This window comes from Oreochromis niloticus, linkage group LG12 (genome assembly GCF_001858045.2).
Source record: "Oreochromis niloticus isolate F11D_XX linkage group LG12, O_niloticus_UMD_NMBU, whole genome shotgun sequence".
Taxonomy (NCBI): domain Eukaryota; kingdom Metazoa; phylum Chordata; class Actinopteri; order Cichliformes; family Cichlidae; genus Oreochromis; species Oreochromis niloticus.
In genome coordinates, this window is record NC_031977.2 from 32,325,758 (window position 1) to 32,338,305 (window position 12,548).

Below are 12,548 nucleotides of genomic sequence, written 5' to 3' on the forward strand. Positions count from 1 at the left end.
TTGTATTCTGTAAAGGTTAGGCCTTGTAAAGATTAAAATTCAGGTGGTAACTTAATGTATAAAGTTTGTTAGCCGTATCAGGGATTATGAATAGTATAAAGCCTTCACAAGTGTAGTCATACAGTCTTGAATGTGTGTGGGCTCTCTGCAGAGCAGTGTGGCACAGACAGTGGTTGTAAAGGAGCCGAGAAGTGCTTCACGCTTGTGCAATAAAAGGCTCAAGTTACTCTCCGCTCAGGGCCGGGACGTGCAGCCAGCCAGGAGGTGCCGGTGGCCCAGCCAGCCAGGTTTCTGAGTCCAGACAAAAACACCTTTTTCTGGGCACAGGAGCTGGCGGCTTGGCCCCAGCTCAAAACATTCCCTGGTGGAGGGTAGGTACATTCTCTGTTTTGTCTAAGATACGCTGAGCACGTTTGTAGTCTTTGGGTAGTGTTTGGGGCAGGTGACGTGCTTGGACGCATGGCTCCTGAAGTGAAAGCAGAATGGGATATGTGGGATTGGAATTGGATTAGTGCTGCTAGACTGAAGAGGTCCTTGAAGTATGATTTGATTTGCTTCTGTAAAGTACATATCACTGGATTATGATAAAGAGACTTAAAGTTTCACCCGCTCCATAAAGACAAGTTACAGAGTACTGACTTTTTATTTTCATTTAGAAACATTATAAAACAAAAACACATCGTACAAAGTATTGAACCTTTCATATTATAATAAATAACAGTATATTACACATGTTCAAATATAGTCAGAGTCCATCTGCACCTCCAGAAACACATTACACTTCAGACTGATGTCTGGGCCTCTGCTTTGCGTCACTGATGCTCCACATGACATATTTGGCACCTCAAAGATGCATAAAATGCTAAAAGGTGCTTTACAATCTTATAATTCTCACAGGCCACGTGGTTCCTTTCCTTGAGAGAGACTGGAAAGAGAAAAGAGGAGGGGAACAGGGCAGACAGAGGCGAGCAGACGAAGGGTCTCCCCTGAGGAACATTTCTAAAGACAATTTATATATTTTGGAGAGATAAACCATTTGCCTGTTTGTTCTTCTCATAAATTTTCCAGTCAGTTTTACTGGCTTGTCTCAGCCACCGTCTCCCTGTTCGTGCTGCGTGTGTTCTTTAGTAGCGTGCTGCCTGTCCTCAGCTTCAGACAGCTGGGTTTTTTATCGGGTCTCTGAGGGCACCAGAGACCTAATTCTGTACTTTTTTTTTCTTTATCTGCTGGTGGATTCCTAAAGTCGCTGCTGACCTTAAATAATCTACCAGCCAAAAATGATTTCTTGGAGTAGAAAGGAACATCCACATGATTGTTGGTTTCCTGCTGAAGTAGATTAACTTACCAGCCATATACAAGTCTATCAGCATTCGGCTGTCAGTTATTTGGTGATTTTCCAGTTGACCTCTATCTACGCCTGTCCTTCTGCATGAAGTCGTCCTTCGTTACGCACACTGACATGTAGGTATGTTTTTGGGTTCACTTCCAGCCATTCATCTCTTTGAGCTTGCTGATACTGGTCCCTTTGACAGGTGTGGATGGAGGGGGGTTATAAAGAGGCAGGGTGGGGGTGCTACAGCCTCGTGCCCACGGCTTTTCTGTGGGGACCGTCCACACAGTCCGAGATGACTTCTTTTTCGGTTTGTCTTTCTTGTCTTTCTTCTCTTTAGAAGAACCGGGGGACATGGTCTGCAGTAAGGATAATTAGGTAACAGGATTAGAGCAAAATTAATGACATGAGCTTAAAAAATGCTGAAATGATCACCTCCAAGGCTGTCAAACACATCCAGCTTTCTTGTTGGTGTTCAATAAAGGCCTTTGGGGGTGACATTTATTTCAAAGGTAGTGGCACATTGGTTCCCTTGTCAAAAAACAATAACACATACTCCGATACACTTGTCTGTGTACATTCTTATTCATTGAGGTAGTTTTGAGAGCCTTAAAATAAAAGGCAAAGTGACTTTTGTAGGTTTGTGAAGAAGTTTGGCTTCTCATTTAAAAGACTTTTTCAGTTCTAAAAAGAAATATTTGAGTCTCAGCTATTTAAGAGGTGAAATGTCACAAATGTTGCAAAGCAAAGGAAGTCCAGTTTCCCCCTTTTTTCATGCTCTCATGACTGTAGGCTTTTGGATTATCCCAGAAAATAATCTCATTGGGGAAAAAAGTATATACTTACAGGTTTTGCTCGTCAGTATATTCTCCCCATTCTGTCACTACTTTCTAATATATGATTTTTTGAAGCGTAAAAACCGTCCCAAGAGGTAAAATGCTAATCATGGGTGATAAACGGACTCCATTTAGCTGCTCAGCTAACACCTTCTTGGGAACATATAAAAGCAGTGGCTTATTTATGGCTGTATTTCTATTTTGTACAACAACAGAAAAAAAAAATGTCATGTTAACCACAGACCTTATTTATGGGAATGAACATAAAGTCATTGAAAGAATCAGCCTACTCTCAGCTGCTCGCTTACACTGAAGTTGTATTTAGGCATCTGTGGCCTGATGCTCTGTTTATAGCATTATTCAGACAGGTCTGTCGAAGTCAACCAGAAACCTCTGTGGTTGAAAAGTGAAGCCAAAACAGATGTGCCAAAAAATTCTAGTTCCTGTGACTTTCACCCTCATAATATGGACTTTTTAGGTTTTTACAGTGGGGATCACTATCCCTCAGTGGCTTTTACTGGAACCGCTGGTCAGGGCACCACCGCCAAAGTAAATGGTAAATGGACTGTTCTTATATAGTTTCTCTGCTCTGCTTGAGCACTCAAAGATCGTTATACTACGAGACTCATTCAAACAGGCAATCATAAAAGCACTTTTTCTAAGTGTAGGTGCTTTCTGTCATACACATTCACACTCCAGTGAACATATCAGGAGCAACTTGAGGTTCAGTATTTTGCACAAAGCTACTTTGGCATGCAGACAGGAGCATCCAGGAATCAAACCACCAGCCATCTGATTGCTGGATGACCTGCTGTACCTCCTGAGCCACACCCACTTTCTCTACCATTGTAGAGAAACACATCTCATAAAACGTCTTTGTATTGCACCCCAGTATAAGATAGACTGGAACAAGCTCATTTTACTTTTAGATGAAATAACTGAAAGTCTCATTATTGCTGGATTTCGATAGTGTGTATAAGTGGAACGTACACAGCAGCAGAGAGTGAAGCAGCTGAGCTTAGCAGCGTTCTCTCCCGTCCCTGCATAGCGGTTCTTCTTTGGCAGCAGCAGCACGAAGGAAACAGCCAGAGACAGATGGTAGAAGCTGTGGACATAGGCGTAGTCCCACTCCTGTGGAGTGAAAACATCACACTCTTTCAGTGTGTAACCAGATATCGATGAACAACACAAAATGTTGTGACAGAAGATAAAACCTCAGTCTCTTTAAGTAGATGTTCTAGTATTCTGTATGTTTTTATTAAATATCTGTTTGTGATTTGATGGCAGTCACCTCAAAGTAGAAGCGCAGCATTAGAGCGAGAGCACCGAAGCAGCAGCCTGGACCGACCTGCTGTGTGTACACTGTCTTCTCTGGATAAACCGCCCTCAGCTGCTTCATCTTCTGCAGCTGCAACAGCAGGAGTTCATCACAATCATATTCACAGATCAGACTTCACACAAAAGACAAAAGAGAAAGTGCAAAAGGCGAAGAAGAAAGGTGGAGGGGATAGGAAAGAAAGGAAAGATTACAAGGAATGGATGCATTAATCAAAAAGAAGAAGAAATACACAAGAGCACATCAGAATAACAGCAAGGGTGAAGTTATTCAAGGTGGAGATCATGAATAAAGAGGTAGAGGAGGAGAAGGAGTAGAAGAGGAGTAGAAGAAACACTGAAAAAATATTTGAAATATACGTTGCCATTTTTTTTGCCACTAACCCATTTGACAGTAATGATGAAGACAGCTGATCCGATTGGCCCAGAGTAGATCCCGTAGCCCCAGCGGTCCTGGTAGATCCTCACAGCGATGGTTAACACTCCAAACATAGTCATAGTGGAGCGCTGGGGTTCATCAAAGTCACCCAGAGCTGAGACAAGCAGATGAAGGATTTCAAACTCTTTCCCTCATGGATAAAATCATTACACTGCAGAGGTGCTGCACCGTTTGCCAAGTAGGGATTACAGATGAAGTTTATTCTCTTGTTGGGCTAAATTTGATCAATTCAGGACCAAAATTTCACTAATACATAGATGGGAACAACAAAATTTCATAAAACCACTGATGTGAGATGTGAATAATATATACAGATTGAAGTGTATAAGGAAAGAAGATTAAAAAGCCTAAACTGAACATTTCCTGCAATGTTTTTACCACCAACTCTCTACAAAAGACTGAGTTTGGTTTGCGAAGTCCTGTTGTGAAGCATGCTACATTTTATCATACTTTTTTATTCTCATAGAGACCGCAATTTACTAAAGTTTTATTAAATATGACTTGAAATTAGCTATTAGGCCCATAAACTCATGAGGGACATGTTTACAACTAGATATTGTAAAGGCAGTTTGAATTTAACAACAGACCTGATCTTCTTAAACTAAGAAAAAAAAGATTTTATGGGAGCTGACCTCTTAAAAAAATTCTGAAATTAGTAGAAAAAATCCTCAGCAAATGCAATTAAGTACAATATTTTAAAATAACTATGGAAAGTTGCAGCACAGTTTGTCTGCACTATTAAACATTAAAGGTTTTATATAAATAATTTCAAGATTGAAAACAATCTGAATGCATCCTATCATGGTTCAAGACCATCTTGGAAAAGAGGTTCTAATTTTAACAATTTCCCTTATTGATTAAATGAAGGTGACAAAATGAAAATGGATTGATATTTTTCTGGCAGCCTTCCCACAGACACAGGAGGACCCCATCAGTTAAATCAGCTGTCGGAGCATTTGGCTCTCAGCAGCACGTGATTTAAAGCCCTTGTTGCAAAGCCTCTGGGGGATCAGGTGGGAGTAAGAAGCAAATGTATTTACGTCTGTGTGTGCAAGCCTTCATGACCACTTGTGCGCAAAGCCTGAACATGTGTTATCACTGCTGCAAACTGAGCTTGTTTTTCATCGCTTGCTTGTGTCCTTTAAATATCTGGTACCGAAACAGACTGTAGTGAAAAAGATCAATCCAAAAGAACACATTTGCTGTATGGTGATGCATGTGGAAATGTTAAATACTGCTATTAACTAGTCAAGCCAGAACACATTCTGTGTAGCAGGACTCACCTATAAGTGTGACCCACATTGAGAGTGCAGTGCCGTAAACACTGAAGTACTCCAGGATGTCGTATCTCATGAAACACAATATGGAGAGACCTGGTCCATCACATGCATGGTAGATCTGCAGGAAAACAGCATTCAGGAGGGATATTAACCACTCTCACATCATCCCATTCACAGTTCAACACAGCCAACTGCTTGTCAGGTCATTGAGATTAAAGAACAGCAACAGTTTCTCACCGCAGTGAAGAACATAGTGAAAAAGTAGACCATGGCCTCCATGTGGAAGCCCCTCTTGGCGGCCACGCTGGCTGTAGGCAGGAACACCAGGCTGCTGACTGTAGGGAGCAGCATCTTGGCAATAAATGCACCCATGGCTCCTGAAGGGATGGTCGACTTTTAGATGATAGTTTATCCTTTAAGCCTCAAAGGTTCTTCAGTTTTTGGCAGGTAAAATTAAAGTTATTCAAATTTCAATAAAGTGTGAGATCAGCTGGTACAGTCCTTGAGTGTCTTATGTCTTTCTGTGTGTGAGTGAATGAGGATGCTTGTACAGCACACACTCCCACGCAGCATGAACACACCCAGCTGTCCACTTTGGCCCTTTAAAGTTTAAATGTCCTCATGGATGGCAGGTCCACTGAGGCCTGTATGTGCAGTGTCATCGCTGGTCAGCTGTTTGCATACCAGTGCAACATGGGAAGGGCTGTGGGCAGGGTGAGAGCCATCATAATATAATGTAGCACATCTATGGACTATTTGAAACCAGGACTGGACACTAAGTGGTTGTGAGTCAACTTGAAGTTTAGGCTGGAATGAGCAGACGTCCAGTGGAAAGACCAATCCCAAAATCTTTATTGTGGTTAACTTGTTTGAAAGATCTGGGTCGAATCCACATTTGTGCAACTTTATCTAATGATATCATCCCAACACAACTCTTGCACAATGTGACCACCTCCCCTCACAAGTCCTTCACACAACTATGGGTGGAAACAATGGCGTCTAAATCCCCCTTTCCTGGTAAATAAAAATCCATGTAAACATCTTCTTTTGCTAACTGCAGATCATTTTTGATTAAATATGATGCAAGTTTTAGAAATCTGACTCACCTCGTGCCACCCTCCATCCCTAACTTCTTAGCTTTGCAAATTTAAATCAAAGAATGTGTAAAACTTCATTTCATTTTATTTTAACTTAGTGTCTATTCCTTATTTTGCTGTTTTTATTTTATGTGAAGAACCCTGTGATTTTATTTTGAAAGGCTCTATATAAATAAACTTAGTTGTGTCACACCGTTTTAAAAAGCCTTGGAAACAATCTTGCTAAATGCATTATTCTGGACTGTGCTACTCATGCTGCATCTATCTTTATGTGATGTCATTCAAAGACCAGATAAGATCATTCTGTATTTTTTCTTTGATATTTGATCCAGTGAGTTTGGCTGGTATCAGAACAGGTATTGAATCAACGTATGACTATGTCTCTCCCCTGAACCTTCATTGTTGGAAGGAGTCGCAGTTAGGCACAAAAGCATTTTTGCTAGGATCTTTTTTTTTTTTTTTAATAAAGCTTTAATAATAAAATACTACATAAATAAGTTTTTGTGCAGTTAACAGCATCCTGGGTGAACTATGTTTTCCATTTGCTTTAATCTCATACATCTTTGCAGTTTTTTAGTTGGAATTCATTAAATATGGCTCCAAAATTGCTACCAGCTCTAGTAATGCATTCATACACAACCGTACCACAGAGGACAAGTAGGAAGGAGACTTTCTTACCAGAACTGATTAACTTCCATCTTCAATCTAGCTTTGCTCTCAAGAAACACTTTCTCAGAAGTGCTTTGAGGTCAGTCTGGTACTTTCTATCAGCCGGGATGATTGGAAAATATGTACATTTGGTGAGTCCAGGTCTGTTCAAACAGCATGTTTGCAGACAGTTTGTATTTTTTACTTGTCCCTTACTGTGAGGGAGTAGACTTTATGGTCAGCTCTTCTCTGCGGTTGCTTTCCTTGTGAATTACTCTTCAGATGGCCGTATTTCTCCAGTGAAATATCGAATCCGATAGCAATAGTTGGCAGTTAACCTCACTAACATATTAAAAACTACAAAGAATATGTTGCTCAGTGAGGTTTAAACAAACCAACCATTTTTCTGAATTAGATTTTAACCAAGTCTGGAGTCTCACTCTAAACCAACACATGAAATCTGTTGCGAAACAGCTGTCATATGTTTCAGCGTGCTGCGGCTGTGCGATGTGGCATTGAGCCGACCCTGCTGAGTTTCTCCCATTAAAGTAAAGACATTCACCCGGCTCTGGGTATGGTGGTAAATACTTCTGCTGCTCTGGAGAATCGTCTGTTTTTCTGGAGAATTGTCATTATCTCAACATGACTCAAATACCAAAACATAAAACTCAGATTTAGTTTTTCTCTCAACTGACTGTGCCGCTGTTCTCCTGCCAGCCGATCTTTTTTTTTTGTCTGACCTAATAAAATGATATAAAATGACACTTGTATTCATTCATAATACAAAACAGGTAGTTCTAGCTCCAGATCTCTGTCTTTCATTCAAATGTTTCAAAACTTGCGATAGCAGTAAACTCAGCAGGGTTAGTCTGCATCATTAGAAAGCCAAGCAAATACAAAGAAAATCTGCTCTTTTTCTAGCCATACATTTTCTTCACCGCTCACCCAGTTAAGGGTCACCGGGGGGGTTGAGCTGGATAGATTACTGGGTTAGAGGGAGGATACACTCTGGACAGGTTGCTAGTTCACCTCAGGATTAACACAGAGGGCTAGACAACAATCACATTCTCACTCAACCTTTAGTCAATTTAGGATCCCTGACTAATCTAACAAGCATGTCTGTAGACTGTGGGAGTCATATGCGACTAAGAAACCTACTGGAATTAGACCGCAGACTGTGCATACTTTAAGGACTGTAAAGTAATTTCCAAGAGTGTGAAAACAAGTTTTTAAGCCCTTTTTAGGACAAAAATCTTTAACATTTTTAAGCATTTTGCTTTTTTTCCATTCACCAGTGACTCTATGCATGCAGTTTTCATCTCCTACTACCGCTGAAATAAAATTAATTTTGATAATGGCTAAAGTAGCAGCCTGAGTAACTACCTGGAAACCTTCAAGAAGGCATTTGAGGCTACGTCCACACTAGCCCGGATAAATTTGAAAACGCTCCGCGTCCACACTATCGTTTTCAGTCGTTTTCACAGAGTTGTGCGTCCACATCGAATTGGCTGAAAACACTTACCTTCCAGTACTGCGCATGCGTGAAACGCAAGACGATTCAACCTGCCTTTCTGTCTGCTGCTTATTTACTTTCCGGCTCTTTGAAACCTTGCGACAAAATGTCGAGGAAAAGCACCGAATTTTTTAAATGGACTAACAATGAGGTGGAGTTGTTGCTGTGAGAATTAAGGAATTTGAAGGAAAGCTTTCTGGAGCATGTACAGACTGATATTAATCTTTAATAGGGCTGTCAAAATTGAGAGTAAACAAAACAGCTGCCCTCCGCTATCTTGGTTTAATTGGTCACATGACTGCGTCATATGACTAAAATGTGTCATCGTTTTCGAAAAGGCTCTGAGTTCGCTGTCCACACTGCGAGACAAAAACGGCGTTTTCAAATGTATACGCTTTGGAGAGCGTTTTCAAAACGCTGCGTTTTCCTTGACCGAAAACGACGGGAGGCCAAAACAGAGAGAAAAAGATACATTTTCAAACGAAAACATATTAGTGTGGACGTGGCCTGAGTGTCGAGCTCTGCTTATTGACAGACTTTGGCTTGATGGTTAAGTGTAATTCGTTCCAAAATAAGCCGTTACTGTAATCACATTACATTATGAAGGTTCTTCAGCTATGTGTTTGCCTGACAGACAAAATTATCCTTCAGACTTGTGCTGCTCTTGTTTTTTTGCAGGGAGCAGGACAACAGCAGAGAACTCAACCATTTTTTATTACATGAAAGAACAGGAGCACAATGGTAAAGCGCAAACTACGTCCAGGACAGAAACAACTGCATCACAACACTGCGTCTTTGCATGTCAACAAAAAGCCAGCAAAGAGCTCAGAGGGATATTAAAGCAGAGTGCATGCTCATCTCAGCCTATCAGGCTGATCTTCAACAGGTAACAAAGCCAGCGATGAGCTGTCAGGCTTGTGCCACTGTAGCCACCTTCTACCTGTAAATGCTTCTTAAGTAGAATCACTGTGGCGATCACTTTGGCTGGTTTTCTGTTGCTTTGTGTTGTTGTCTTTGTGTTCATACAAAACACTAAAAGAAAGATCACATGTGGCATCATTAGGATAGGGATTTGTGTCAGTGTGTGAGTGATTATGTATTCCAGGTAATGTATTCCAAAAGTAACGTAACAAGTAGTGCTTTCTGTGAGTAATTCAGTAACATACTCCACTACTTTTAAGAAGTAATGTGTAATACAATACTTTTTTTTCGAGTATATGCTCCAAGACTGGCTGTAATCTAGATTAAAGTATTAGAGATACAACAATGAAAGCAAAGAAAACAAAGAAAAACTTTCATGGTTTTTGAAAGAAGACTTGAAATGCACAGTAGAAAACATGCCTGAGAGCTCATCTTCCCAAATATATAAAAAATAAAAGACAATTCATTTGAAAGTGACCTGAGGAGACTGCGATCTGAGCTGGGAACAACTAGATCCCCAGAACGATCGCAGTAATCGATCACAGCCATGTCGTTTTTACAGCACACAATCTAATCAGATTAATGAATCTTAGGTGTAATTTGAGAGTTTCAGCTGAGTCAAAGCTCTGTGTATAAACTTGAGCGCCAAATAAGGCAGATTTCTGTTTGCCTCCTCAAAGCGAAGCCATATTTGACTTCTCTCTGCACTGTTGTTCCCAGAAAGAATTTCAGCCTGAACGTTTCCCCTTTAGCAGCAAGGCAGCAGTTGGTGCTCTCCTGTCAGCTGCTACACCTGCTGAACGGCACAAAGGGTGCAGTATTGCCGAGGGCTTTCACCACACGCCTCAGATTCTCGGAGTGCTTCAGTAACCCGAGTCGCCTCACCACGCCCTCTGCCGGGAACTTCACGCTGTTTTCGAAAAGTGTCTGCAATCTTTGTGGCCACTCTAACATATAAGTGTTGAAGTAATGAGTACCTATTTAATTAGGTGCAAATAGATGTGGGTCAGTCTTTGTAACCTTTGGCTTCCCACTGCAGGACCCAGCACAGGTTCATTTTCAGGGAGAGAAATGTGTGTCTTCAACTCACTTTGCTGAAAACTTGAAAACGCTGCACTGGATTAAACTGAGGCAGCAAAGCAAGTCTTCATCATGACCACTGCCAGTGGCAGAAAGAGTCAGATGGCCTTAGCTGACCCTGAACTGAGCCCTCTCTCACCCTCAAGACAGCAGTCAAAAGGTCAAAGAGGCCACTTCATATGGAGAGCTGACGGCCAAGAGCTGATCACTGCAGATATGTGAATGTGTCATTTAAATGATGTAATCATTTTTCCCAGGAGGCAAAAGTGTGCTGCACTTGTAAAGCACTGAAATAGATCATCTTCATCATCAGCATGTATTTGCATTTCATGATCTCCCCTCTATAGCTTACATCCCAATTTATTCATTAACCAGACTCACGTCACAAATAGCTGATTGAATATCTAAGTCAGGAGAATGCCAAAAAACAAACTGAGGTGGTTTAGTCGAATTGCTACTGAGTCAGATTTGCATTTATTTTTAATTGTGGCGCTTTCTGTCCTCCATGTAATGTCAGTAGGAATTAGGAAGAGCTGAAAAAGCCCTTCTAATGCAGGTTTGAGACGTCTTACTTACTTACGTGCCCATGAATGCACAGTTTTTGGAAGTACAGTGTGAGGACCATTAGTTCTTCTTGTTGAGGAGAGTTTGTGGCCTGTGGTGACTTTCACTTCAGCACCCCTCAGTCTAAACACGGCGGGTTAGTGTGGGAATGCAGGCCAAACTTCCTGAACGCATCTGAAAAAACAACAGGCTTCTTTTTGGTTCAGTAAGGAATAGCTGCGACCTCTGACCCCTGGGCCTTCTTTTCCAAATAACTGGAGGTGCTTGAGTTTTAGTGAGCCCAGTCACCGAGGACAAATGCAAAGCAACTTCGAGAGATTTCTTCAACACGCTGCTCGTGTCATTTTACCTTGAGAGCGAACGTTCACCCCGACTAAAGTATTTTCACTCTTACTTTTAGTTTTTCAGATATTTAGTTGTCACCTTCTCAAATGCTCATCTACTTTTGCATTTCCTTCTTCCTGAAAGTACAAGTGGGTTTTGTTTCACACATTTAAGGCTGAGGCTGAAACTGGCAACTTTTTTCCTCCTAATTTCTCCTCTTCTCTCTGTGCTTGTGTTTATAACTGCTTTAATTGCTTTTTTTGTCTGCATGCGCCAACCCTAATGACTCCAGACTTTGTTTGGCATGCTGCAAATGGTCACACTCTCACACACACACACACACAAATCACACCCATGGGAGTGTTGTATGCCCTCGCACAACACATTTTCATAATAGCTTTTATTTTGTTGTCATGCGGAGGGAGGGTAGCTTTAATTGGTGTTGCTAGTGGTTGACGGGGCATATTCCTCTGGTTTGGCAGCCTCCATAAACTCCCTCTATCAGCTTGTAAATCTAGCGTTGGAGCGGGGAGCCAGCAGACACACCGGCAGCAGGCTTAGAGGAAGGAGAAAAATGGATGGAGGAGGATCAGTGGAAAGTTAGAGAAAGCACAAAATGATGGAGAATATAATAAAAGGCACATTTGTCACCTGCACTTGAATGAAACACTGCAGAAGATGTGGATTAAACTAACTAAAAATGAACAAGAATTCACAAGGATTGAAGACTTTAATCCCTTTAGTTCAGCTAAAGTGTTATGCCGATTAAAGAAGCAATAAATTTGGCTTGTTGAGTTTGCGGAAACTGTACAGAATATTTTTGGAATTAAGGCTTTTCCATGCAGGAAACTGCCCAAAAGAATTCACACAACAGCCTCTAGCAAGGGTGTTTGGAGGATATTTTAAATGGGGTGTCAAAAGGAGGGACCAAGAAGAAGGGTAATTCACGAGGAATCAGAAAACCATATCAGAAATATACACCAAACCAAACCACTCGATCATTTCAAGTCTGGACAGAACTCCTGCTGTCGTAAATAGTAGGAGGTGTGGTTGTTCTGTAACAATATGGCAGCTGCACTGAAGCACAAGATGCAACCACGAGGAAATGGAGCTAACAGAGGTCTGGTTAAAACCATAAAACATTTTACTCTAATGAGGGTTGCAAGTTAAAAACAAAGTCT

The 12,548-nt window shown here is 41.2% G+C and overlaps 1 protein-coding gene across 7 annotated transcripts; it reads right to left on the reverse strand.

Annotated features, from left to right (window-relative positions):
- Positions 1-627: 627 nt before the first annotated feature.
- On the reverse strand, positions 628-8,625 carry mymk (myomaker, myoblast fusion factor). 7 transcript variants are annotated; one of them, XM_005451476.4, is made up of 9 exons: positions 8,349-8,437; positions 7,182-7,322; positions 6,996-7,081; positions 5,458-5,597; positions 5,224-5,338; positions 3,886-4,034; positions 3,458-3,574; positions 3,157-3,297; positions 628-1,689 (listed from the first exon to the last, which is right to left on the reverse strand). In XM_005451476.4, the coding sequence occupies exons 4-9, from the start codon at positions 5,590-5,592 to the stop codon at positions 1,480-1,482; spliced, it is 867 nt and encodes a 288-aa protein (XP_005451533.1). In that variant the 5' UTR covers positions 5,593-5,597; positions 6,996-7,081; positions 7,182-7,322; positions 8,349-8,437; the 3' UTR covers positions 628-1,479. The 7 variants fall into 7 exon arrangements, with proteins under 7 accessions (XP_005451533.1, XP_013126336.1, XP_003444559.1 ...); XM_013270882.3 differs by having other exon boundaries at positions 5,458-5,923; XM_003444511.5 differs by lacking the exons at positions 6,996-7,081; positions 7,182-7,322; positions 8,349-8,437 and adding an exon at positions 8,488-8,625.
- Between the last annotated feature and the right edge of the window lie 3,923 nt (positions 8,626-12,548).